The sequence below is a fragment of the Eleutherodactylus coqui genome, chromosome 5, assembly GCF_035609145.1.
Source record: "Eleutherodactylus coqui strain aEleCoq1 chromosome 5, aEleCoq1.hap1, whole genome shotgun sequence".
NCBI lineage: Eukaryota > Metazoa > Chordata > Amphibia > Anura > Eleutherodactylidae > Eleutherodactylus > Eleutherodactylus coqui.
Window position 1 is genome coordinate 147554633 of NC_089841.1, and position 26078 is coordinate 147580710.

Below are 26078 nucleotides of genomic sequence, written 5' to 3' on the forward strand. Positions count from 1 at the left end.
TTGATGTTCACTTTGATGCTATTTTTATGCCGGAACCATGTTGAGCCAGGCAGGACACAACGACATATTTTGTAAGCACTATCTGTGTGCCTGCAGCGTGAGATCAGTGCGTCTGTCATATAACCGCTTGAAATACCAGTTGCTTATTCAGATCAGTAGAAACACACTGTATGCGCTTTTTGATGCCAGGCTTTATTCCCACAACCACTTTGAACCAGGCTGCACTGAACTGTATGTGATGTAAGCCATCACTATCCTTGTGCCTGCAATGCAAGATAAGAGACCCAAAGTCATTTAACCCTTTGAATATGACCATTAATAGTTTAGATCATTAAGAGCAGCCCATCTGCAGTCTTTGATGCCAATTTGTGCCCAGAACTATCTTTGTCTAGACTGTGTCTGAGATCAGTGGCCCAAAGTAATGTAACTCTTTCAAAACACCCGTTACATAGTGAAATTGATAAAAGTGTCTAATTTTTGTATGCCTAGAACCACTTACTGTCAGGCTCAATTCAAATGAATTTTAGATTCATGCCTATGTGCTTGTAATGTAAGATTAGCTCCTTAGCCTTAAGGGGGATGTACCAGGTTATAAAGGTATCCCCTATTCTGTGGATATGGAATAACTTTATGATCAGTGGAGGTCAAACTGCTGGGAGCCCCACTGATCCCAAGAACGGAGTCCCTGAGTGAATGGAGCGTGCAGGAATGCCGCTGCGCCATTAACTTTAAAGTGGTATTCTCGGACTATGTTACCTTTTTTTATTGATGACTGACAGGTCATCAGTAGATGATTGGTGGGGATCTGATTCCTGGTGGTCCTATCGCGATGGTCAGCAAAGGAAGCACAAAGAGCTGTCCAAAGTACAGCAGCCCGAGTTGGTACTGCAGCGCAGCTCTTGTTAAATTCAATGGAAGCTGTGCCTGCAGTACCAACCCAGTGCGCTATGTTCAGTGCTATCTGCTTCCTCCCCTGACCATAGTGACACCAGTATCGGGAGTCAGCTGATGAATGGAGATCAGAGTGATATCATCTATTGCTGACCTGTCCGTCATCAACAGAAAAGGTTAACAAGGTCCCACAACATCCCTTTAATGACAATTCTGGAGATTACCGAGTTCAATCACTTTGGCAATCTCTGATGTCATTCAAGTGGATGGAACAATGGCGCACCTGTGCTACCTGCACTCCATTCACTCAGGGACCGACTGAACCCCCGTTCTTGGGATCATGGAAATCCCAGCGGTCGGACCCCCATCGATCATCAAGTTATCCCCCATCCAGGTGGACAGGGGGGAACTTTATAACTTGTGTTGTGGAATATGCCATCCCTGAATTCCGTACCAAAATCCGTATGGCTAACTGTGAACTTGGATGCGGAATTGCCATCAGAAATCTGCTATTTTCAATTCCGCATCAAAATCTGAACATTAGTAGCGCGGATTCTGGTGCTGAATATTCCGCAGAAAAGCATATTCCGCAACACTGTTGTGGAAAGTTCCGTCCCATGTCAAAAGACCCCTTAGCTGGTGTCACACATTTTTTTCCCAGAAATGTTGCACGGATGGCATTTTTGTTGCACCTTTTTGCGACAAAAAACGTTGCGTCCTGGTGGTAGCTGTAGGTAAATAGGGAATTAGGAAACTCATTACAGTTTTTTTGTAATGGCATTTTTTTATTTTTTTGCTTTTTTATGCATGTTCTTTTTCTATAATCACAGCATGTTCTGAAGATGGTATTTTTGCTGGCGTCGTCCCATAGGCTTCTATATGAGATAAAAAGATACAAAACCAAAAACTATGTGTGACTAAAAACACCACAATAAAGGTTCCTTCACACTTGCGATGATTTTCGCGCGATTTGAGAGTGAGTGAAAAAGCTGAATTATGAAACCAATGATTTTCAATGTCTTCCTTCCCATTTGCGATGTTTTGCAATTTTTTTTCTAGCCCAAGTTTCCCTATGAAGCCTCCTTTTTATCGCATCCCAATGCATAACTTGTGATTTTCATGTGATGCGATGCGTTTTTAACATTTGAAACTCCTATTGACTTTGACGCAATGCAATGTGCGATTTTTCACAAGAAAAAGCATCGCTGATGCTTAACAATTGCCAGAACAAAACTGTAATTTTGCCGCGATTTTTTCATGCGATCGCTAGTGTGAAGGAGCCCTAAGGGCGGATTCAGACGAACGTATTTGCAGAAACAATTCCAAAAATTGAAAACACCCCCATATAATGCAACAAAGTGACGCTTTCAATTTCAAAAGATCCATTCAGAAGAACGTGTTTTTTCCGCGCAATTTTTTTGTCCACGAAAAGATGCTTTATCTTTGTCCGTGTTATGCAGAAAGCTGGCATAGGCTTCTATGGCTGCTCAAAAAAAGGGAAGGGGAGGGAGTTACCAGGGAAAAGAAGACAGCTGGCCCTAATTTAGCATTTATTGCCATTCTATTCCACAAAAAGGGTGCAACACGCAAATGTGTGGACTAGCATTTCGATTGCAAAAAAAATGATTGATCTTCTAGAACGGACGTGTCAGCCTGCTTCTTGCCATCTACTAACTTTGTTCAGGCGCAAATACGTTCCGTATGGGCGAACGCATTGATACATGTGCTCCTCTGAATTAGCCTTAAAGCTTGTAAAAATGCAGGCATCAGAAAAAAGTTGCATCCAATATTTTTTTACATGAAAAATCTTGTCTGAAGGATCCCCAAATCCCATTTCAGTTGCCTCTCGTCAGTGCTGCTCAGTAATAGCACTACTTCACTATCAATAGAAGTTTACAGAGTTATTTAACTAAGAAGAGACGCAAATGTATTTATTCTGTCTTGTGACAAAGAAACCGGCTGAGCTGGTCGGTCCCGGCCGTCACGTAGAGCAGCGATCTCCAGGAAAGCTGGGTGTTCTCCGCGCTGCAGCACCGAAGAGGTTAACCCCTGCTCGCACTGCGATCGCTGAGCTGAATGAACACATCCGTGTGACCACGCCCAGCAGCCAGACTCGCCCGATGATTGGCTCTGACCGCCGTCACTCCTCAGAGCCGGCCCTCTATTCTCTTTACTATGAAGTGGGGAGAGTTGGTGGTTTGGGGAAGGAGATGAGGACCAGAGCGGGAGGGATGGCTGCGGGGGCCACCAGCATCTTCCATGGAGGGCTAGGACGTAGTGATGGGGAGCACACAAAGTTCTGACTCCTGGGGACCTGAGATCATCCGCAACAATCTACAAGTACTGGCAGAAGCCAGGATCTCTCTGCCAGCTGGGTGCAAGTGAGCATAGGGTGGCAGGATCGCTTGCTGCAAGCATTGGAGGCGACATGATCGGTGAGATCTGCACCTGGATATGATGCCCAGCTCCTACTCCTCCAGCACATACCTGTGAACTTGAGCCTGGAACAGTTTCTTTATGCACCTCCCATGGTCACTACTAGTTCTTCTTCCATGTGATGTGCATGCTGGGAGCAGCTATGGGCACCCTGGGATTGTATAAGTGCCCCTTGTACCAGAGCCTGGCCACACTTGTCACTCTCACACTTGGGATGCTGTTTTGCAGAGGTAAGCCCATACCCAGAGATGCCACCTACTGTTATCTGCTGTGCCCAGGATCTATCTGACCTGTGCAACTTCTACATGCCAGGCTGATAGATGGAGCCAGTAAATCACATGTGCTTTTCATTACTTGTTAAAGGGCTCAGATGCGCTGCCTGCAAGTCTTTACTGCTCTTCTGTATCAGGAATGGATCACATGTCGTGTATATTATCCTCTGCCACCCAGATTTGTAGCCTGTTACATGCTAAAGTACTTATGTATGAGGATGCACAAGCATAGATAGATAGATCGTTTTGATGAATAGAGACTTTGCTAGTGAGACTAGATAGATGGATAGATAGTTTTCTAGAGAAACGGATACAGCAGAGATAGATAATAGAGAGATAGATGCTATATTGTATCTTTCAGCACTCTCAGCACATCCCTGTTCTTGTCTGTAGCTGTATAACTCAGGACTATTCACAAGACATGAATATTAGGGATTTTCTAGTCATTTTGACTTCTTCTCTTTTCAAACTATACACAAAGGACCAATTACTCTCCATGTAAGTGGCAACTTGTTTCCTAACCATAGTGGATAAATACAAGAGTGATTTCTCATACAAGGAACAAAAGTGGGACTTGCTTTAGTGGCAGGACATCACCAGGGAATCCTATGAGGTTTGACAAGTGGCATCTTTTGATCTTGGCAGAAGCTAGTCTGTTCTATTCCTTGTCTTTCTTGAGCATTGCTCCTGTTGGTATGCCTTGGTGGGTTCCTATGACTTCAGGGGATTACAGATAAGAGAGTGCTTATTGTTGAGCAGGTTTAAATCCCCTGCCAGCCTTTTTTTTCACATGGCACTTGAAGACACCATTTCTTCAAGTTTGAATCCTAAGGGGACTCGGAGACACCATTTTGTCACTTTCTTGTCCCAAATATATTTTAGGGTGTGAAAGCTGCTATTCAGAATTTAGCTTTAAGAAGCAATTGTGTCAATGTGTCAGGTCAATTCAGGAACCTTTATGTGAGAACTCATCTGCCAATAAATATGCATCTACACTCAGTATGGTCTACATTGATTTGTAGAGACATCTGCAACTTGCCAGAAGCTCCTTGCTCTACAGGAAATCACATCATTTCCAAAGCCATGAATAACTGTGAATATTGTACCTCCAGCATCAAACTAATATGGTATCTACTCATTCCACCTATATTGTGTGTATTTCATATCTAACTGATGGATCTATTCATACACATGCATTGCAAATATGATACATTACACCTTCATGTCCTTAACTTCAGACCACTCTACAGCCTTCAGAAGTCAACCAGCCCTAGATCATTGAAGACTATGCATAGAATAGCTGAGCAGGTTTCATGGTGATCAATCATGTGGAGATCCCTGTCCCCCAGCTGGGGCATACCTGTAATGCTGCTGTAAGCCACCTCTGTGCTTCTTACTCCGAATCATGTCAAGCTTTGGAACATTTCATTTCTTTTCTGCTCGGGAATTTGAGTGTGATGTATGAAATGAGTAACATCTAGAAGAGCTTGGCAGACCTCTGGCAGACTCCTGCTCTTTACTGTATTAACCAAATGTTTTCCTTCAACTTCCTTGGGTTTTAGCAGTGAACATGAACCCACATCAAGTTCTGTAGTTTGGTCTCATTATTAATCACACAAGGTAATTGGGGTCCTTTAAATCCTGAGCTGCTGCTGTTGTAGCATCTTCTTGAGATCCCTGTTTATTAGCATTGTTCAGGTGGAGAAAATAATTGATGCCCTCCTTGTATTGTTTGAGAATATATTACAGTTACCACGTACAGTAAATCAATAGTTCCTTTAGATGATAAAACTGTCCACATAGTCTATTCTGAAATGCTAATTTTAATTCATATTTTATCTAAATGTCAGTGGGGATATAACAGTTACTGGTTATCACACTATCACCAATACATCATGTAAGATAAAGACTGTAAAATTGGGAAATTATGCTAATATCAATTGGTTAATATAATTTATACATATATAGTTGAGCTGAGTTTGCCTGATGTAGTATTGCTTAGGTTGCCATTTGGCATAGCTCCTGGTGATATCACTATTTGTTATCTGTAGTTTTACAGACAGTATGCAAACGACAGACTGTGCAAAAGTTTTAGGCAGATGTGGGAAAATGCTTAAAGTAAGAATGCTTTCAAAAATAGAAGTGTTATAGCTTTTTGTCAAATAAAATGCAAAGTGAATGTACAAAAGAGGAATCTAAATCAAATCAATATTTGGTGTGACCGCCCTTTACCTTCAAAACAACATCAACTCTTTTTGGGACCTTTCACACGGGACGGAATAGGCGCACAACACATTGCAAGCCATGTCCATTTTGCATCAAAATCCACACTGGAATGTGGAACTGAAAATGGTTTAAAACCTGCCTCCAATTCCACATCAGAATTCAGTTAGACCTGCGAATTTTGGTGTGGAATTCAACAACTGTGGATTTCACTGCGTCCTGCAATGCAATTCCATCCCATGTGAAAGATCCCTTATCTACACTTGCACACAGTTTTTGATAGAGCTCGGTAGGGAGGTTGTTCCAAACATCTTGGAGAACTAACCACAGATCTTCAGTGGATTTAGTCTTGCTCAAATCCTTCTTTATCTTTATGCAATCTCAGACAGCCTGGATGATGATGTTGAGATCCAGGCTCTGTGGGGGCCATATTATTGCTTCCAGGACTCCTTGTTCTAGTTTATGCTGAAGATAGCTTTTAATGACCTTGGCTGTATGCTTGGGGTCATTGTTCTGCTGCAGAATAAATTCAATCAGATGCCTTCTATTTTTGAAAAAAGTCTTACTTTGCAGAATGTTTTGCACACCTGCCTAAAACTTTTGCACAGTACAGTAGAACTGCAGATGGACCTACTATATAACATAAGCAGACACAAAACATCCCATGACAAGCTCAGCTCTGCTACATCTGTATTTGTTATTTTATAATGTAACACCTATAGCTGTATTATTAAATATATTGTGTATATATATCCCAAACATGATATTCATTTATATCTTCTGGATTTAGCCTCGTTTATTAAACATTACTTATGTGAACCAAGAAGGTGCCAAGTCCAATAAAGAGAAAGGGTTTAGCTCAGAGAAAGGTATGTCGGCCTGGCTTTCAAGATCCCTTAATATTTAAAAAGGTTTCCTTGAGAAACAATTGGGCATTGTGAGAGCATCTTACTCCGCAGGAATTAAGATCAGCTTCATCTCAGTTATGCTGTTTAGAAGCCAGTGATTGTGCCATAATCTACCAACACCAACAGCAGCTGCTGAGAGTTCCCGATTATGGCTCATTGAGATAAAAGGGTAAGATATTAATTTCCTGCAGGGAGCAGGGAACACTGTCTGCATCAGGCAGTGTGATTTTATACTTCACAGACTCTTCTGAAAGGCCCTGCAAACTTATTACAATGTCAGCGTGCTTGAGCTCCAAGAGAGCTTTAATTGAGTGATCCTGACCCCCCTCGTCCAGCTTGCAATTCCTCTCTGGGTTTTGTCTGCTGAACTGTAGGATTAAAGCTTTTAGAAGGATGTGGTTCTCACAAGCAATGAACAAGCTAAATTCCAGGAACTAGTTATTTCTTTTAATTATGTGTAGTATCAACACAAACATTTCCCTTCACAACTGCTCACTGTTATTACGTGCCATTGCATTACATTATACAGTATACTCGTCCCAGGACTTGTTTCATTTATGAACTTGCCATCTCTAATATTCGGTGGGGCCCATTCTGCTTTGTCAGGTTTTTTTTTCTTCTCAAGAGAAAAACAGAGAAGAGTTTCACATAATCACTTAAATAAAACATCATGCTGTCTCTTCTGATGGTAACAGCTCAAGATTTGGATTATTAATACTTGACTAAATATAATGCCAATAAACAGGGTAGTCATCTATTAAAAGTATTCTTCCAGACATTTGTCATTGCTCTAACAAAACTTACAATCTAATGAGCAGATGTAACTTTTGGTAATGCTAACTAAAGACATACAGATAATTCAATCAATGCACAGACGGATCTATTCATTTTCGGCAATAATATGCTGATTTACGGCAGTTTTACATTTTTCAGAATTTGATATATCACTTGGAAAATGTAGATCTGCAGATTGTTTCTAGCACTCGGTTGTGGTTTATATTATTGTATCAGAATAATTCAAGTGCTCCCTTCAAAGTGATCCATGTGTAGAATTGGTCAGATGCAAGCAAAAAAATACAAAAAACTGCATATATTTAGTAGTTGTGCTAAACCGTAATCACTCCAAATTAAAATGATCTGATCTTTACAAGAAAATGTCAAAACATGCAGTCTCTATGGTCAGCAGGGTTAGCCCTCCTAGCATTGATAGAAGCTACTGGGCCACCATGGAGTAGGTGCAGAATGCACTAGTCCTTAACAGGAACTGACATGCTGAACACAAAGGACAAAGGTGCTAAAGTTGACATTGACCTTCAGCTTCCACTGACCATTAGGTTGGGAGACTAACACTACTGAGTAATTTGTATACTGAGTGTTTCCTTTTCTGCCAGATACTCACATAGAATGAATACTTAATGTTTCACTAAGCAGTAGGGATTATGAGAGAGGAAGCCACCATAGATGATCACACTACTGGACCACCAGGGATAAGGTGCTGAATGGACACTCATCACCAGAATCTGGGTTTTTGAACAACCACGAGATGAGAGTTAAATTATTGACCTGCAGCTTCTATGTATTGAATGTCAAAATGATCATTAACTGTAGGTCCTCAAAGGCTATCACTACTGAATAGTAAGATCTAGCTACTCGGTGTTTCCTTTTTTGCAGTGAACCAGATATTGGCAGCCAGATGTTTTTCACTGACCACTATGAGACTCTAAATTAATCTGTCATCATGCCATCAGTACCAAGTACCATTAGGAACTTAAATCACCAGGGCTCAAGCTAAATGCACCATTGGCCTGAAGAATATTTTACTAAGTACCAGGGCCTAAATGCCCTCTACTGTAACTTACTGATACTAGATATGTGTGTACGCACATACACACAGACACTCTCTCATTCACTCATTCTGTGGCCAATCTGATCCATAAACTAATTGACCTATCAGTATGGTTTTGGACTACCCAGAGGGGTACTCCAAACTAACACAGGCACAGAAAGAATATACACTATTCATTATCAGCTGTATTTCCATAATCTTTAAAGGGGTTGTCCAGTTGAAAACTACTGATTGTTTATCAGCTGGATTGGCCATCAGTAGTAGATCAGTGGGCTTCTGCCACCCGAGACTCAATCGTTTGCAGGGTCAGTGTACTCATATAAGCTGATTTCTGCAGTGGCCACACTTGGTATTGCAAGTCAAGTTCCTACTCACTTTAATAAGAACTAGGCCTGCAATACCAAGCCAGGCCACTGCAGTGAGAATAGAGCTGACTGCTTCCTGCAGAAATCAGCTCAGTGCATTAGTGCACCAGCCCAGAAAACAGCTGATTGGCCCTGGCCCCTTTGATCTACCATTGAGAGCTTATCCTGAGGATAGGCGATCAAAAGTTTACAATTGGTCAACCCCTTTAAGCATTTTACAGCAAAACATATTTTCCTATATGTAAAAGTTTGCTGGATAATTTTCTATGGTGAGATGAAAGCAAATGACAAAATGATGCATAACCACATTTCCAGACCTGCGTGTATGTGAAAATACATTTTTCCATCCGCAGATTGCACCTATGGTTGGAAGGATTACTTCTAGGATGTTCTCATCAGTTTCATATTCATTTGTCTAGAAACACTACAAGGATTTATTGACACACACTGCCCTGCTCCAGCTAATATTCAAGTGTGTTTAGAAATGTGAGAGCTCTTTTTCACTTCCATCTTGAAGGAAGCTCTTAATTGGACAAGTGAAGCCTCATGGATTGGTGCTATATCTGTCCTCTGATTTAAATCTATCTGCCGCTGTCACTTGAGCAAGTCTTCTTTGCTGATTTAGATATTTTCTTGCATCTGATCAGCTTACTTGTGTTACCAGCCTGCAATTGGTTGTATTCAGCAAATATGTAGCGTCTCTTAAAAGAACCAGTTCTTAGTAATATTTCCTCTCAATTATCAACTGGATTTCCTGGAATATTTCGGTGAAATAAAATGGGCTAGAATTGAATTCTTTTACCTTTATTTTATATATCCTCAGTTTGCACTACTCTGCTCTAGAAGATGGGATTAAATAAATGTTATCTAGTAAATTCACTTGCAGAGTACTTTCCATCTCACTGGTTTACACAACTATATGCAACCTTCATTTTCTTCATATAATATAAATGTATGAACTACTGACTATACCGTAGTACCCAATACACTACTTGACAAAAAAATCAAGCACCTAGAAGGAATTGTCACTTTGCTGCAAAACTCGGTATGCAGTTACATCTCATGTAGATATGCACATGCTTAGAGTTGTGGTGTGATTAGATGAAGGTTTTGCCACCTGTGGCCATAAAAGTGGTTCAACCCCTGGCCTATAAAAAGGCCCTAAGAGGCTACTTGTGTGCAGTGGACCGCTTTTTCGGCTTGTCAAGAGCTTGTTGACCACTAGATGCCTCTATGATGCAATCAAAGAGAATTTACCCAGTTAACAGACTTTGAGAGGGGGTGCATTATTGAATTCGAGAAGTTGGATGGTCTTATTGACAAATTTCCACCTGGACTATTCTGACCAGACTCTTAGGAGGTGTTTGGACCAATAGATGCTTGAGGGCACACACACAAGACAATGCCCTCAGTAGATCACCAGTAAAGAGGATTGTCTAATTGTCTGACAAGCACGAGCAGCTCCAACTGTTTTGCTGTCTTCCATCCAGAGACAGGTGACACTGTCATTACAGGCCCCTGTGTCTGTTGGAACCTTATCTAGATGATTGGCTTAAGGACATTTGGTGTCACGGTGCCTATTACATACACTGCCGCTGACACCCACCATTGCCTCTGTTTGCAGTGGTGTCATGAACAACAAAACTGGACTGCTATGGAGTGGAATCAGGTTGTCTTTAGTGTCAAATTCAGGTTTAGTTTGGGCACTGACGACAGTGTGTTTGTGTCTGGAGATCTAAAGTTGAGCACCTAAATTCTGCCTTTGCTGTGGAGCGGCACACTGCCCCCTGCTGGTGTGATGGTCTGGGGTGCCATCACACATGACAATCAGTCACCCGTAGTTGTGGTACAAGGGAGAATGACAGCTCAGCAATATGTTCAGGACATCCTGCAGCCACATGTGTTGCCTTTCATGGCGGCTTCCAAGAAGCCTTTACCAGCACAATAATGCTTCACTGCACATGGCAAGGATATCACAGGCACAACATTACCACACTTCTGTGGCTGCCCAGTTTCCAGATTTATCGCCAATATAACACGTATAGGACCATCTGAGACACCAACTTTGACAGCCTACGAGTTTGCACAATCTAGCTAAGTTACAGCAAATGTGAACCAATATACCTCCATGCCTGTTCATATTACATCTTGTATCGAAGCTGGAGATGGCCCAACAGGGTACTAGAACCTCCCGTATAGGGTTCAGTTGCTCGCACAAGCTTATTACAATCTATAAGGAAAAAGAGGTGGCACGAGGTACAAGTGCTTGTTCCGTACAGTGGTCCAGCTATCTTATATATGTATGGGGTGAGGGAAATACTGTGATCAGGTTTGGATGAAGAATGTTGAAATAGGATAACAGGGATTAACCTATTGGAGCAACTTGGAAAAAGTCTTGGAGACCGGAGTGAGACTATGGTGGAACTTAGTCTAAGGTCATTAGCGGTCATTAGAGTATCTGTTGGGTTGTAGACAGAGATGAGGAAGGATATGTAGGGAGGTGCAGCACTGTGGAGAGCTTTATAGATGACAGTAAAGAGTTTAAATTGTACTCTATAGTAGATGGCCAACCAGTGTAGTGACTGGCACAGGGTGGGGGCATCAGTGCAGCAGTTGGACAAAAAGATCACTGTTGGATAAAAAAGTCACTGTTGTATAACATTTAGAGATATTTTCTCTTGATATATTTCAAAGGTCCTTTGCTGGCCACTAAAGAGGGAAAGTTGGCATTTTCAATGGTACAACTAACTTCTAAAGTTTATATTATTTTTCTTTTCTCTTGCACACGGAGTCCCTTCTAATCCAGCATTTAACAATGGGATCCTACAACATAAAAGCTCTTTAACAGTTTAGTAACTACTAAAAGACTGTCTGTCTACATCTGTAACAGTGTAGTTATGACTGGAGTTGGGGCTAAAGAGAGATTTTAGCCTTGAAATGGACAGTGTGGGCATTACATAAATGAGATGTTCCCAGGTGTAATGTTTATGTAACAGCGATAACTTGCAGAGTAAGGTCTTGTTCACATCAGTGTGAATCTCCATCGCTAATTTCTATTAAAGAGCAGGACAAAGCAGCAGTGCATGCAGCACTATTTCATCTTGTTTCTATCATAAGACGGATTCTTGCTTCTCATGCCCTAATAGTAATGATATGCAGGGAAACCTCTTTGAGAAGACCATCCATTTACTTAGACCAGAATTTTACATGATGGGTTTTCAATTCTCTTATATTTTATGTATAGTCTATATGTCATGGCTGTGTGTATAGGGGAAAACTTGTAATTCAGTAGGCATGGTACTGTATATCATTTGTATGACTGTCTGTAGAGGGTGGATATCATAAGCTGGACATTCAGCAAATAAAATTAAGTGGCACTTTGCTGTGGTAAAAAGGCTAATTCAATAAATGTCTTTCTGGCTGAGTAACTTATAGGTAGAGTGAACACATTTGTAGGCAGCAAATTAAAGTACATTTAAGGCTTCATACAAATAAGTGATATTTCAGATGGAGCATATGGTGAGCTCATGAGTACCATGCAAGTATTGAGATGGCAGATCCTGATACCTGGATGGCTCTACTGCTCAGATGTGTAGTGATGCAGATGCTGGGTTAGCAGAATAATCAGATACTATCAGCTATATATATCAGAACAGCAGTGACTTTACTATGTAAGAAGGATGATTTCCAATGGTACTGACTCTTTTGATACAATTAAATAATATTTTATATGCACTTACTTAGTACATTATTAGACCTCATGCACACTGCTAGATTTTGGTGTTTACAAGTTCCAAGTGGTTTGGATCTGAAATATGGCACCCATAGAAATGTATTCATATTGTACAAATTGTAGCTCCAGGTGCCTTTGATTTCACACATTTTCTAGGTAATAGTCCTGTAATTCGATGTCATATGGATAATAATAATAATAAAAGTTAATTTTTGATTGTTTTGATAGTCCAGTCAGTGACAAAGTCTAGTAAATTTGGACTATCCTTGCCCTAGTGAAACCCCCCATATGAAATGGTCACACCCACACAGAGTCTATGCAGTAAACCATAAGGCTAAAGGCCCATTTTCACGGCCCGATGTTCGCTCAAAGATCGCTCAAACAACAGTTTGAGTGACAGCTTTGAGCGATCATTTTGCATAAACTATTAAGTAGCTACTCAGCTATTTAGTGTGCAAATGAAGCCTTAGCTGAAAGCAGTTAATAGCCAGAGGGTTCTTATCTGCATTCAGATCCTTTGTTCTCCGAAGGGAAACAATGCTATCAGCACTACCCGTGGAGAACTGCTGATGAGACTCAAGGACAATTTTTAGTTTGGACTGAGTTGAACGATCAGCTAGCAGTACACGAAAAGTGCACGATGGCCGTGCGTTTAGACGCAACGATTATCGCTCAAACAATCGCTTTTTAGCGATTTTATTATTTTGTTTGCGATCATTGCTCCATGTAAATGGGACTTAACTTCACATGGGCGAGGACGATATGGTTCCGTGAATCACAGGCCGATATCGCAACCTACCATATGAAATCCTTGAGGATGCAGGGCATTTTCATGTGATGCAGGGAACCCCCGCTGTAGCTGTCAGCTGCAGCAGTGGTTTGCAGAGTTTCTCCCATTTTTTTCAATGGGAGACCTCGCATCACGAGCACCTAGCACGTAGAGCAATGCTGCCTCTAGGCCCCTTGAAAACAATGGGCGGTGTGATGCGAGAGCATGCACAAGATAGAACATGCCGCGATTTAATTTCCACATCACGGTGCCATTCTGGAAAACATCACTCATGTGTATGACTCCATTCAAAAAAATGGGGTTCATATTTGTGCGTCAGACAACGCACAAATCTCACCCGTGTGAATCCGAAACTCTGCATACCATTGCACAGGTTCACATGACTCTGTCTTGCGCATGATGCCCTAATGGAATAACTCCAACTGCAAGTTGAAGCAATATGAACACAGGTGGGCAGGTAGGAGAAATTCAATTTTCCAGGAAATGTCCTGGGATCCATATATTAAGGAATCCATACAATACAGGGTGTTCCGTTGAAACCTCACACATTTCAGTTAGTCGTTATGATAAAAGTATGAGGAATAATAGATTGTAATTGGCACTAAGTTAAAGAAAACGCACAAACAAACAAAGAATTTTATCAAACCTAATAGTAAAACTATTTTTATTGCCCATAGCAAACAATCACAGCTTCACTAGAGGTATGTTCATCATTATGCTCCTGGAATACTCCCACAGTAAACTGTGACATCATAGAGTGAATCATGTGACCTGCTGGATTGTAGAGTGCTCATGCCCCAGCAGATGCAATGATGAACAAATTGAGCACGAACAGCCAGATCACACATCATGTGAGCAGATGTGCGACGTAAATGGAACCTAGTGAATTATTTGTCCATTAACATTAATGTTCACTTGATAAGTTAAAAATCTGCAGTGAACAAACAAAATACTTTAACTTCGACATGCTTCCACCATCAGCATGCTTCTAAATAATCATCAGAAAGAGAAATGGCTTCTGACTACTACATCTGTGCAGCTTTTGTATCGATTTCTGCACAATTGTCTGTGGAAGATAAATCAGATGAGAGTTATTGTACTGGATGCTGCCATTTTGATCTTCTGCTTTCCACCCTGCTGTTGGATGGAGCACAGCTAGCACACTCCTCACGTATGCTCTGTGGAATGTGCTCCAATAATTATGAACAGGCAGAACATTGTTTTCTGCATTCCAAGCATGCTCTGAGTGCGATGATGAATATGCCTTTAGACTGCTCTGGTAATATGAATGCTGTGCTGTGATTGGTTGCTATGAGCAACAAAGACAGATTTACTATTTGGTTTGATAAATGAAGCCCGAAATTCTTTCAGTTTTTTTTCACCTAGTGTTTATTACAATCCGTTACTCATCATAATTTTATCATATTGATTCATTGAAATATGGGAAGTTTGAATGGGACAGATCAGAGACTGAACATACTAATAGATCAGACTGAATATGAGTCAACAGTGTGATGCTGCAGCAAAAAAGGCAAACACAATTCTGGGATGTATTAAAGGGGTTGTCTCGTGGCAGCAAGTGGGGTTATACACTTCTGTATGGCCATATTAATGCACTTTGTAATATACATCGTGCATTAAATATGAGCCATACAGAAGTTATTCACTTACCTTCCCTGCGCTGGCGTCCTCGTCTCCATGGCTCCGTCTAATTTCAGCGTCTAATCTCCCGATTAGACGCGCTTGCGCAGTAGGGTCTTCTGGCTTCTGTTCGGTCCGGCACGAGCGGTGTTCTGGCTCCGCCCCCTTCTACGCGTCATCGCGTAGCTCCGCCCCATCATGTGTGCCGATTCCAGCCTCCTGATTGGCTGGAATCGGCACACGTGGCGGGGCGGAGCTACGCGATGACGCGTAGAAGGGGCGGAGCCAGAACGCCGCTGCTGCCGGACCGAACAGAAGCCAGAAGACCCTTCTGCGCAAGCGCGTCTAATCGGGAGATTAGACGCTGAAATTAGACGGAGCCAGGGAGACAGGGACGCCAGCGCAGGGAAGGTAAGTGAATAACTTCTGTATGGCTCATATTTAATGCACAATGTATATTACAAAGTGCATTAATATGGCCATACAGAAGTGTATAATCCCACTTGCTGCCGCGAGACAACCCCTTTAAGATAAGCATAGAGTCTAGATCACATGAGGTAATTAGCCCCCTCTGGTCTTGCATAGTCAATTTAAAAACGACATAGACAAACTGGAGAAAGTTCAGAGAAGAGTTACCAGGATGGTGAGCATTCTACAAATCATGTCTTATAAGGAACAGTTAAAGGGGTTCTGTCATTAAATAAAAAAAATTATATACTTACCTATTCCTCCCCTATCAGTCTTCTTACCGCATCTTCTCCCCGCTGATCTTCTCCCAGGTCCTGCAGTCCCCCCAGGTCACCTCACCTCCAGCCGGCTGATTCTTCTTCTTCCGGTGACGAAGCGTAAATTCGCAGGCAGTCTCCTTCCTGCAGGGCAATGTAGGCTATGTCACTAGTGACGTAGCATTCACAGCCTAGCAGGGAGTGCCGAGCTATTGCAGAGACTGCGCATGCGTGCTGTCCCTCTGCAATAGTATATGAATATTCGCGGTGAGTCAGCGCACGTGCGCAGTCTCAGCAATAGAACGGCATTCCTTCCTAGGCTGTGAATGTTACGTCTCTAGTGATGTGACCTACACTGATCTGCAGGAAGAAGTGCAGGTAAGGTGACCTTGGGGACTCAAGAAGATCAGCGAGGAGAAGATGCGGTAAGAAGACTGATGGGAAAGGAATAGGTAGGTATTGATTTTTTTTTCCTAATGACAAAACCCTTTTAAAGGATCTGCTAATGTTTAGCTTGCACGAAAGAAGACAGAGGAGACTTAATATCTGTGTACAAACATCTGAAGAGCTGTCACAGTGCAGAGGGATCAGCCCTATTCTCATTTGCACAAGGAAAGACTAGAAGCAATGGGATGAAACTGAAAGGGAGGAGACACAAATTAGATATTAGAAAAAACTTTCTGCTAGTGAGGGTGATCAATGAGTAGAACAGGTTCCAACGGGAGGTGCTGAGTTCTCCTTCAATAGAAGTCTTCAAAGGCTGGACAGATATCTGTCTGGGATGACTTAGTGAATCCTGCATTGAGCAGGGGGTTGGACCCGATGACCCTGGAGGTCCCTTCCAACTCTACCAGTCTATGATTCTCTGAACACCCTGTATATTAGAGTATTAGAGAATGTTAGTAGTGACTTTATGGAACCTGCAAATTTTTAATTTTTAGGTGGAATTTACTTTTAAATTTATACCTCCCGTTTCATATCAAGTGTTCATCAGGTAGATCAGATATAAGTCTGCTAATGCTTCATTAGTCTTCTACATCCCAGTTATACTAGTTATGCTACTCTCATTGATCTGATTACAGTTTTAAACACATCTTTTTAGGCAAAATCACCCCACTCTCTAATCTGACTCCCCACTACGTTATTCCTTAGAACCTGATCCATTCTTTCAGTAGATTTCCCCACTCTCCTTATACATTAATGCACTTCATATCTGTGCATACTTAGATATTGGCTGGGTGAATGATTCATCCACCCTTATTTGTTCTACTCTATTTTTATAAAAGCAGTCTGAACCATTGTACAAAAAAGAGCACTTTTTACCTTTTATGTCACTCCATCTCATTTTCTCATAAAATGTAAACTCTTGTGAGCCGAGCCCTCACCCTTCCTTTTAGATTTATCAGTTTGTTATTCTGTAAAGTCTGAGTTGTTTCTCCCAGGCACTGCTAAACCCCTGACACTATGTTATATATATGTACTCTACCAGTTAATAGCTGGGACACAACTTTTCATACCATTTTTTTTTTTAAGATGTTTTTTTTAAAATTATTTTCTACATTGTAGATTCATAATGAAGACATGAAATCTAGGAAGGAGCACATATGGAATAAAGGAGCAAATACAAAAGTGTTAAACCAGAATAATAATAATAAACTTTATTTGTATAGCACCAACATATTCCACAGCGCTTACATAGACAGGGGGGATACAGAAAGACAAAAAATACAAACATTACATAACCCAGTTACATAGTAATCAGTTGATGGAAACATTAGGGGTGAGGGTCCTGCTCTAACGAGCTTACATACTACAAGTAGTGGGGTGATACAGAAGGTAAAGGGCTGTAGATGTGCACGGTATGGTGAGGTGGAGAGTGAGGGGTGATATACACATAGACAGTGGGTCAGACATTTGGACGTGTGACGGCAGAATCGGTATGACTGCAAGAGCGGTTTATGGTGGCTAGCAGGGATTGTAGTCACTAGGGCAGAGAGCATGTTATCAGGCGGAGTACAGAGGGGTTTGTTTAGGGAATGCGGTATGCCTCCCTGAAGAGGTGCGTTTTTAGAGGACGCCTGAAGTTCTGAGAGTCCTGGATTGCTCGGGTAGCCTTTGGTAGTGCGTTCCAGAGAACCGGTGCTGCTCTGGAGAAGTCTTGGAGGCGGGAATGAGAAGTTCGAATTAAAGGGGCGCACAGTCTGGTTTCGTTAGCAGAGCGGAGAGCCCGGGCTGGGTGATGGATTGAGATGAGGGAGGCAATATAGGGGGCACTGCACTGCGGAGGGCTTTGTGGTTGAAGGTAGCAAGTTTAAATTGAATCCTGTATTTAACGGGCAGCCAGTGTAGTGACTGGCAGAGGGCAGAGAGTCCGAGTAGCGACTGGACAGGAAGATGAGCCTGGCTGCCGCATTCAGGATGGATTGGAGAGGGTAGAGTCTGGTGCAGGGGAGGCCGATCAGCAACGAGTTGCAATAATCGAGCCGAGAGTGGATGAGGGCAACAGTAAGCGCTTTTAGCATATGTTTTAGATTTTACATTCTTCAAAGTAGCCCCTTTTGCTTTGATGACAGTTTTGCAAACTCTTGACATTCTCTCCATCAGCTTCATAAAGTCTCCTGGAATAGTTTACAACAGTTTTGAAGGAGTTCCCAGAGGTGTTAAGCACTTGTTGGCTGCTTATCCTTCTGCAACTCTCAAACCATCTCAATTGGGTTTAGGCCGGATAGTTGTGGAGGCCATGTTATCTGATGCAGCACTCCATCGTTCTCCTTCTTGGTCCAATAGCTCTTACATAGCCTAGACGGGAGTTTTGGATAATTATCCTGTTGAAAAACAAATGATGGTCCCATTAATTGCAAACCAGATGGGATGGCATGTCACTGCAGAATGCTGTAGTAGCCATGCTGGTTAAATATGCATTGAATTTTGAATAAATCACCAACAGTGTCACCAGCTAAACACCCCCACGCCATCACACCTCCTCCTCCATGCCTTACGGTTGGAACCACAAATATAGAAACTATTCACTCACCTTTTCTGTGTCTCACAAAGACTTGGAGGTTGGAACAAAAAATCTTAAATTTTGACTTGTCAGAGCAAAGTAAAGATTTTCACTGGTCTAATGCCCATTCCTTGTGTTGTTTGGTCAAAGAAATTATTTTCTTCTTGTTGATGTTCCTCAGTAGTGGCTTTGCAGCTGTTTGACCATAAAGGTCTGATTCTCCCAGTCTCCTTTGAACCGTTGATGTTGATATGTGTCTGGTACTTAATCTCTGTGAAGCATTTATGTTGACTCTAATCTGAGGTGCAGTTAATTTTTGATTTCTGAAGGCCCATTTAGACACAACGATTATCGCTCAAAATTTGTTAAAACGATAGCATATAAGCGATTTTTCCATGTAAATGCTCCCATCGTTTACCTTTCAGCGGAACGATGATTTCAAGGTGAGCTTAAAATCCATTGTTCAGCCGGAGAGTACATAACAGGGGCCGCATGCTGTGTTCTGCAGAAGAGTCAGAGATTACATTGTATTCTGCCGACAGCCTGTGTGAGAACAGAGGAGCTGATTGCAGAGCTCAGACCACCTGCTGAGTTCTGCATACAGCTTCTGGAGGCTCAATTGCAAGCAAATGAATCTAATAAAGTACTAATGGACATTAATGTCCATTAGTACTTTATGCAAAAAGATCGCTAAAACTGTCAATTTTTCAATCGTCTGAAAGATTGTCTTTGCGTGTAAATGGGCCTTGAGGCTGATAACTCTAATGAACTTCTCCTCTGCAGCAAAGGTAACTCTTAGTCATTCTTTTCTGGGGCAGTCCTCATGAGAGCCAATTTAATCATAGTTTTTGATGGTTTCCGTGATTGCACTTGAAGATACTTTTAAAGCTCTTAAACTTTTTCGGATTAACTGACCTTCTTGTTTTAAAGTAATGATGGACTGTCCAATAAATGTATCTTCCAGTACCACAAAAATCATCTTTAAAATCACTTCCTTTTATTTATACATGGTTAAAAAAAACACGATTAGCAAATGTCCGCGCTTACATTACCAACGCATTTCTAGCGTATATGCGATCTTAAACATGGTAATTTCACAAAATCATTCTAAAACCATTAAAAAGCACCTTGACAATTAATAAACTACTCCCATATCAGTCACATGATGTCAGCTAATTAACCACTCCCATACCAGTCACATGATTATAGAATTCCATATGCCAACAACTGCATTTAATATAAATATATGACGTCTGTTTTGAAGTTTAAACCTCTGGTTATCTTGTGCCCAACTTTAATATCCAAAACGCTTCACGTTCACGTAGATACTTCAGCTAGTTTCCTCTATTTGATTTCTTGTTTTCAAAATGCTCGTTCGAGTATTAGGGTGCTCGAGATGCTCGTTACTCGAGACGAGCACCACGTGGTACTCATCTTGATTAAACGAGCACTGACCATTGAATTCAATGGAGCCGGCAATACAGCCAGCTCCATTGAAAGCAATGGGCTGCCGGCGATCGCGGGATGAATTGTCGGGAAAGGCTTAAATATATAAGCCCTTCCCTGCAATTCATCCAGAAATGTGTAAAAATAAAAAAAATATATACTCACCTTGTCCCGGCAGAACAATGTTAGCCCATTGAATTCATTGGAGCCGGCAATACAGCCGGCTCCATTAAAAGCAATGGGCTGCCGGCGATCGCGGGATGAATTGTCGGGAAGGGCTTAAATATATAAGCCCTTCCCTGCAATTCATCCAGAAATGTGTAAAAATAAAAAATATATATATACTCACCTTGTCCCGGCAGACGGAGTTCAGCGTGGCTGGCCTGCAGTGGGTGTGAAGGGGGTGTGAGTCAGACATGCCCCTGATTGGCTCAGTGCTGAGCCAATCAGAGGCAGATCTCACTCACACCCATTCATGAATTCATAATTGGGTGAGTGAGTGTTGCCTCTGATTGGCTCAGCGCAGCTCTCAGCTGAATGACAGCAGTTCAGCACCACAGTGCAGGGGACAGCAGGAGAACACGCGGCTGTGCCCCGGCAGCTGAAGGGAGGTGAGTATCTATTTTTTTTGTTTTTTAAATCACTTTTAATTCATTTCCAGGGAATGGCTTATATGTAAAGTCCTTTCCTGAAAAAGAATTCAGGTGTGCCAGCGGACCATTGTCTTCAATGGAGTCGCCGGCAGCAGCAGCGGCTCCATTGAAGAGAATGCCTGCATTTTTATTCTTTTTTACACTAAAATCTTTGTTTTTCAGGTAAGGGCTTATATTTTTAAGCCCTTCCCGAAAATTCATCCCGCGCTCGCCGGCAGCCCATTGCTTTCAATGGAGCCGGCTATATTGCCGGCTCCATTGAATTCAATGGGCTAACATCATTCTTCTCTGCCACAGCTGTTACAGCTGTGGCAGAGGAGAACGATCGTTATGCTGACAGTGCGGGGGGGGGGGGATCTCACTCTTGCCACTATTGTGGCTTAATAGTGAGACCTCGGAGCCCGAAATGCAGCCCTGCATGTTGCTCCTCGCCTGCCCTATCCATTTCTGTGTTTTTTACATGGCTTTGGTGATTTGCTAAGATTTTCACAAATGAAAACCTTAGCGGAGCACCAGTCATATACAAAAATGCTCGAGTCGCCCATTGACTTCAATGGGGTTCGTTACTCGAAACGAACTCTCGAGCATCACTGAAAGTTCGACTCGAGTAACGAGCACCCGAGCATTTTGGTGCTCGCTCATCTCTACAGGACGTGCCTCAGTGATGTAGACCATATAATCTTACCTTTAATGACTTCAATATGGATCTACAATGCAGAAAATGAATAAAAAAACAAGAAAAACCATGGAATGAAAAGGTCCAAACTGTTGACTGGTGCTGTAGCTATAACTTTTACTGCTAATCTATCCTAATGGGTATCTCTATCTTCCACACTTTGATGTTTGCATGCCATTACTGACATGGCTACAGGGAAGTGGGCCCTGTAGTTGCCTCATTTTATAGAGTCTAATTGAAAGCTGCATGTGTGACAATGCGAGCCATAACAGAGGCCACACAGATCAGTACAGAATATACCCTTGAAGTAGGGAAGATAGACAGACTCTGGAGAAGGACCCTATTGCCACTACTGACTTTTGGGCCGTGCTCAGACAGCTGTGATTTGGTGTGCATGCCCACGTAATACGCACTAAGAACATGCTACAATTTTTCTTGCGTATGTTTTTCACGCAATTTGAGTGAGTGGCAACATGTCTACCCATGGGAGATTTGTACTGCATATTCCGTATGCAAAACCTGCGCTCAAAATTCGCTATAACAACAAGATCATGTAAGCCCGGCCTTACATACTGTAATATATTTTGATGTACGATTTCAAAAGACTCCGCCTCTCATTGTGAAAAGATCTATTTGCATATCTAATCATGGTCAGTATTCAGTAAAAAGTCTGTTTGTTGCACTGAAATCAGGCCGTGTCTGCAACATTATTTCCATTTCTAAATACACTTGCTTAGTCGCCTAACAAGATACAGGAGGTGGACAAAAATATGGAAACACCATACGAAATGCATGGGATTTAAATCATTAGCACCGAGTCGCCCTTTTGACCCCTGTTTGGCTGAGAGCTTTCCCAACAAATTTGTGTTTACTTCACCTCTTGCCCTGCTCTGGTTTTGGGAGTCGGCTGGTAACAGCAGCTGAGTGGTTCAAACCCCTGACCATTGGAACCTTCTTGCTCAGGCAGATGTTCACTTCTGCCCAGCAGCATCTGTGTCATATTACCTCCACTATAACACATGCCTTACTGAAATACGATTTGTAACTTAAAGCATACAGTGTTTCCATATTTTTATCCACCCCCTGTATGTTCTCTCTGTATTAAAAAGTAGTGTGAAATATGTTGGCGCTATAAAGAATATTATTATTAAAGTCCCCATGAGCTTTCTTGATCCCCTAGTGTCCTGCTGGGATCTTCAGTGATCAGCTGCAATCTAGTCGAAGCCAAGTGTTCAATTCCCCCTTAAACCATTAACTTCATAGAAATAACTATACAGCTTTCTCCAGGAAGGTCTGATTATGTGAATATATTCCGTGTAATCTTAAGAGTGAAGTTAACTTTTTATCACACATTGTGGAGATGGCGAGGTTTTGATGTTCATGTCAGCACCTGGTTGTTCACTGACAAAGGTTTATTGCTTCCAGAAATTGCGGTGGTCACAGGACATAACACCAGACTGGAGATCCTTTCCATATTCACAACCGCCGCCGCCTCAGCTGTGAAATTTGTTTTGGAATCACGTCCACATTATACAAATTTAACACGCAGAATAAATAACCACTGCGCTGAAGATAATATGATATTGACTTCTTGGTCTGCGTTAATTTCAATTGATCAACACAGCATGGAGAACTCATGCAGAAGGTGACAGACCGCCTGCCATCCGCAGAACCGGAGCTTCCAAGTTATACTACTTTGTTAACTCCGAGGGGGGTTCTCTTTGGGACTCGATTTATCTAAATTCCTAGATAGATTATTGAATGTATGATTCTGCAATTCCCAGCAATAATTTAGGTAAGCCAGTAGGGCTTCGCTCGCTATTTGTTTCCTCCCTGGAATCATAATTTTTTGGCATTGTTTTGAAGCATCGCACGCATCCTACTCTATTATAATAAGGTTGTCTCATAGTTGTGACTCATGATTATTCATTGCTCTGAGAACGTTATATTATGCTTGGTTACAGAAATCTATGGAAAGATGTTATATAGGGGGTTAAACTGCTGCGATGCTGGTCTAGTATTTGATTTCACCTGCTATCTAGTTGCTGGTAGCTGCAGCAGGGTGCCCAGCCAACACCACGGGGTGCTCAATACTCACACTAGTTGTGTGATAGCATTTAGCAAATGAAACGCCAAGAGGAAACTTAAAGGGGTTGTCCCGAGGCAGCAAGTGGGTCTATACACTTCTGCATGGCCATAATAATGCACTTTGTAATGTACATTGTGCATTAATTATGAGCCATACAGAAGTTATAAAAAGTTTTATACTTACCTGTTCCGTTGCTAGCGTCCTCGTCTCCATGGTGCCGACTAATTTTCGCCCTCCGATGGCCAAATTAGCCGCGCTTGCGCAGTCCGGGTCTTCTTCCTTTCTGAATGGGGCTCCGTGTAGCTCCGTGTAGCTCCGCCCCGTCATGTGCCGATTCCAGCCAATCAGGAGGCTGGAATCGGCAATGGACCGCACAGAAGCCCTGCGGTCCATGAAGACAGAGGATCCCGGCGGCCATCTTCAGCAGGTGAGTATGAAGACGCCGGACCGCCGGGATTCAGGTAAGCGCTGTGCGGGTGGTTTTTTTAACCCCTGCATCGGGGTTGTCTCGCGCCGAACGGGGGGGGGGGGGGGTTTAAAAAAAAAAAAAACCGTTTCGGCGCGGGACATCTCCTTTAAGGATATAGAGTATCCAAACCTCAGACAAAAAGGGGTATGTGTCAACATTTAGTACTGCAGGTGCATATGTGTACAGGAACCAAAATACTAATTAGTAGCACTGCTTCTAATATAAACACTTTGGGACCTGCTCCTGTCTTTCCCTAATCCCCTTATGTAAGGCTGCTCTCCTCTCATTGCTTGTATGTATGTACGTATATGTGTGTGTGTGTGTGTGTGTGTGTGTGTGTGTGTGTGTATATATATATATATATATATATATATATATATATATATATATATATATATATAATATATACTTTTCAGCCCTGTAGTTTATAACGCTGACAGATGATATTGAAATCTTTTATTGTTTAATTGCAAGATTTTCTTTGGTGCATGAGGTTGACTAAGGGCTCATTCACACAGGCGTATGCAGTTTCGGTACGTGAAAATTGCACCTTTTCACATGTGCGTATTTGGGGCGCATGCATTTTTTTTGTGTGCATGTATTCACTGCATTTTTCATGTTCGCCAAAAAGAAAAGGCAGATTGATTTCACTTTTTTAACACCGTCTTCTGGCTGCATGCACAAAAAACGCTGTAAATATGAATGTAACAAGCATTCACTTCTTTTTATTGAATTCTCCATTAGATCTGAATGTGCGATCTCGGTCCGTAATATGGACCAATATAAAACATGCTGCTATTTTTTTGCAAGGGAAAAACGCATTCTGAATAAACTAAAAGTTCTCTATGCTGTCTGTATTACGTCGTGATGCAAAATACGCCTTTATGGATGAGCCTTCAGGCTCAATTCACACTTATTTTTAGGTCAATATTTTGTGTCCCTATTTGGCTAAGTTCACAGTAGCGGGTGTTTTTTTTACTGCCTTAGCCCGAGGTCAGACGAGCGTGTTTTTTTGCGGGCTTATGTAACTTTGCCTGTTTACTGGAGCAGCTGTGCTTGTAGAAGCGCAGATGCTCCACGAAGGTCCCCTTATCACTGAACACTGCACTGGGGATGAAAGAATCCCCTGCCACAGTTGTGGCAAAGGACGATGATACTATCCTATTGCTTTCAATGGGGCCGGCGCTGCTGTCGCCCCATTGAAAGCAATGGTATGAAGGCAGCCCCTGCAGTGATGATTTTCAGGGGGGGCTTAAAATATAAGTCTTATTTCGTAAATAAATCATAAATCACCTAGAAGTATTGTCTGGCTCTTCTCTGTGGTCCCTGGCAGTCTTCTTCTGTATTTCTTCTGTGCGGGATTGAAAAATCCCTGCTTCCTTAAGGCGCTGTCTCTGTTTGGCTGAGCACTGTGACCAATTAAGGGGCAGCGCTCAGCTGTTATTCAATAAATGGCTGAACGCTGCCTCCGATTGGTCACAGCGCTCAGCCAATCAGAAGCAGCACATTAAGGAGGTGGGGCTTTTTCAGTCCCTGAACAGAAAAAAATATAGAAGAAGACTGCTGGGATTACAGAGATGAACTGGACAGCACTTCAAGGTGAGTTCCAAAATTTTTTATTTATTTATTTATCTTTTTAGCTAGGGATGATTTTCGGGGTAAGGCATATATCTCAAGCCCCCCCCCCCCCCGAAAATCATCACTCTAGGGGTTGCCTTAAACTCATTGCTTTCAATGGGGCCAGCGCTGCAACCCCATTGAAAGCATTAAAGCATTGGGATAGCATCGCACTCCTCTGCCACAGCTTTGGCAGGGGATCCTTTCATCCCCGTGGGGAGTCCCATCATCACTGAACACTGTGACAGTGCTGTCACAGTGTTCAGTGGTCAGGGGACTCCCCACAGGGATTAA

At 42.1% G+C, this 26078-nt stretch overlaps 1 protein-coding gene across 1 annotated transcript in view; it reads left to right on the forward strand.

Moving 5' to 3' along the window:
• The first annotated feature begins 3086 nt into the window (after window positions 1-3086).
• The window catches only part of TMEM132C (transmembrane protein 132C), a 530618-nt gene continuing 507626 nt past the window's right edge, over window positions 3087-26078 (forward strand). The window contains exon 1 of the mRNA XM_066603398.1: window positions 3087-3557. Coding sequence (XP_066459495.1) covers window positions 3449-3557 — 109 coding nt within the window. The 5' untranslated portion in view covers window positions 3087-3448. The remainder of the gene's footprint in view (window positions 3558-26078) is intronic.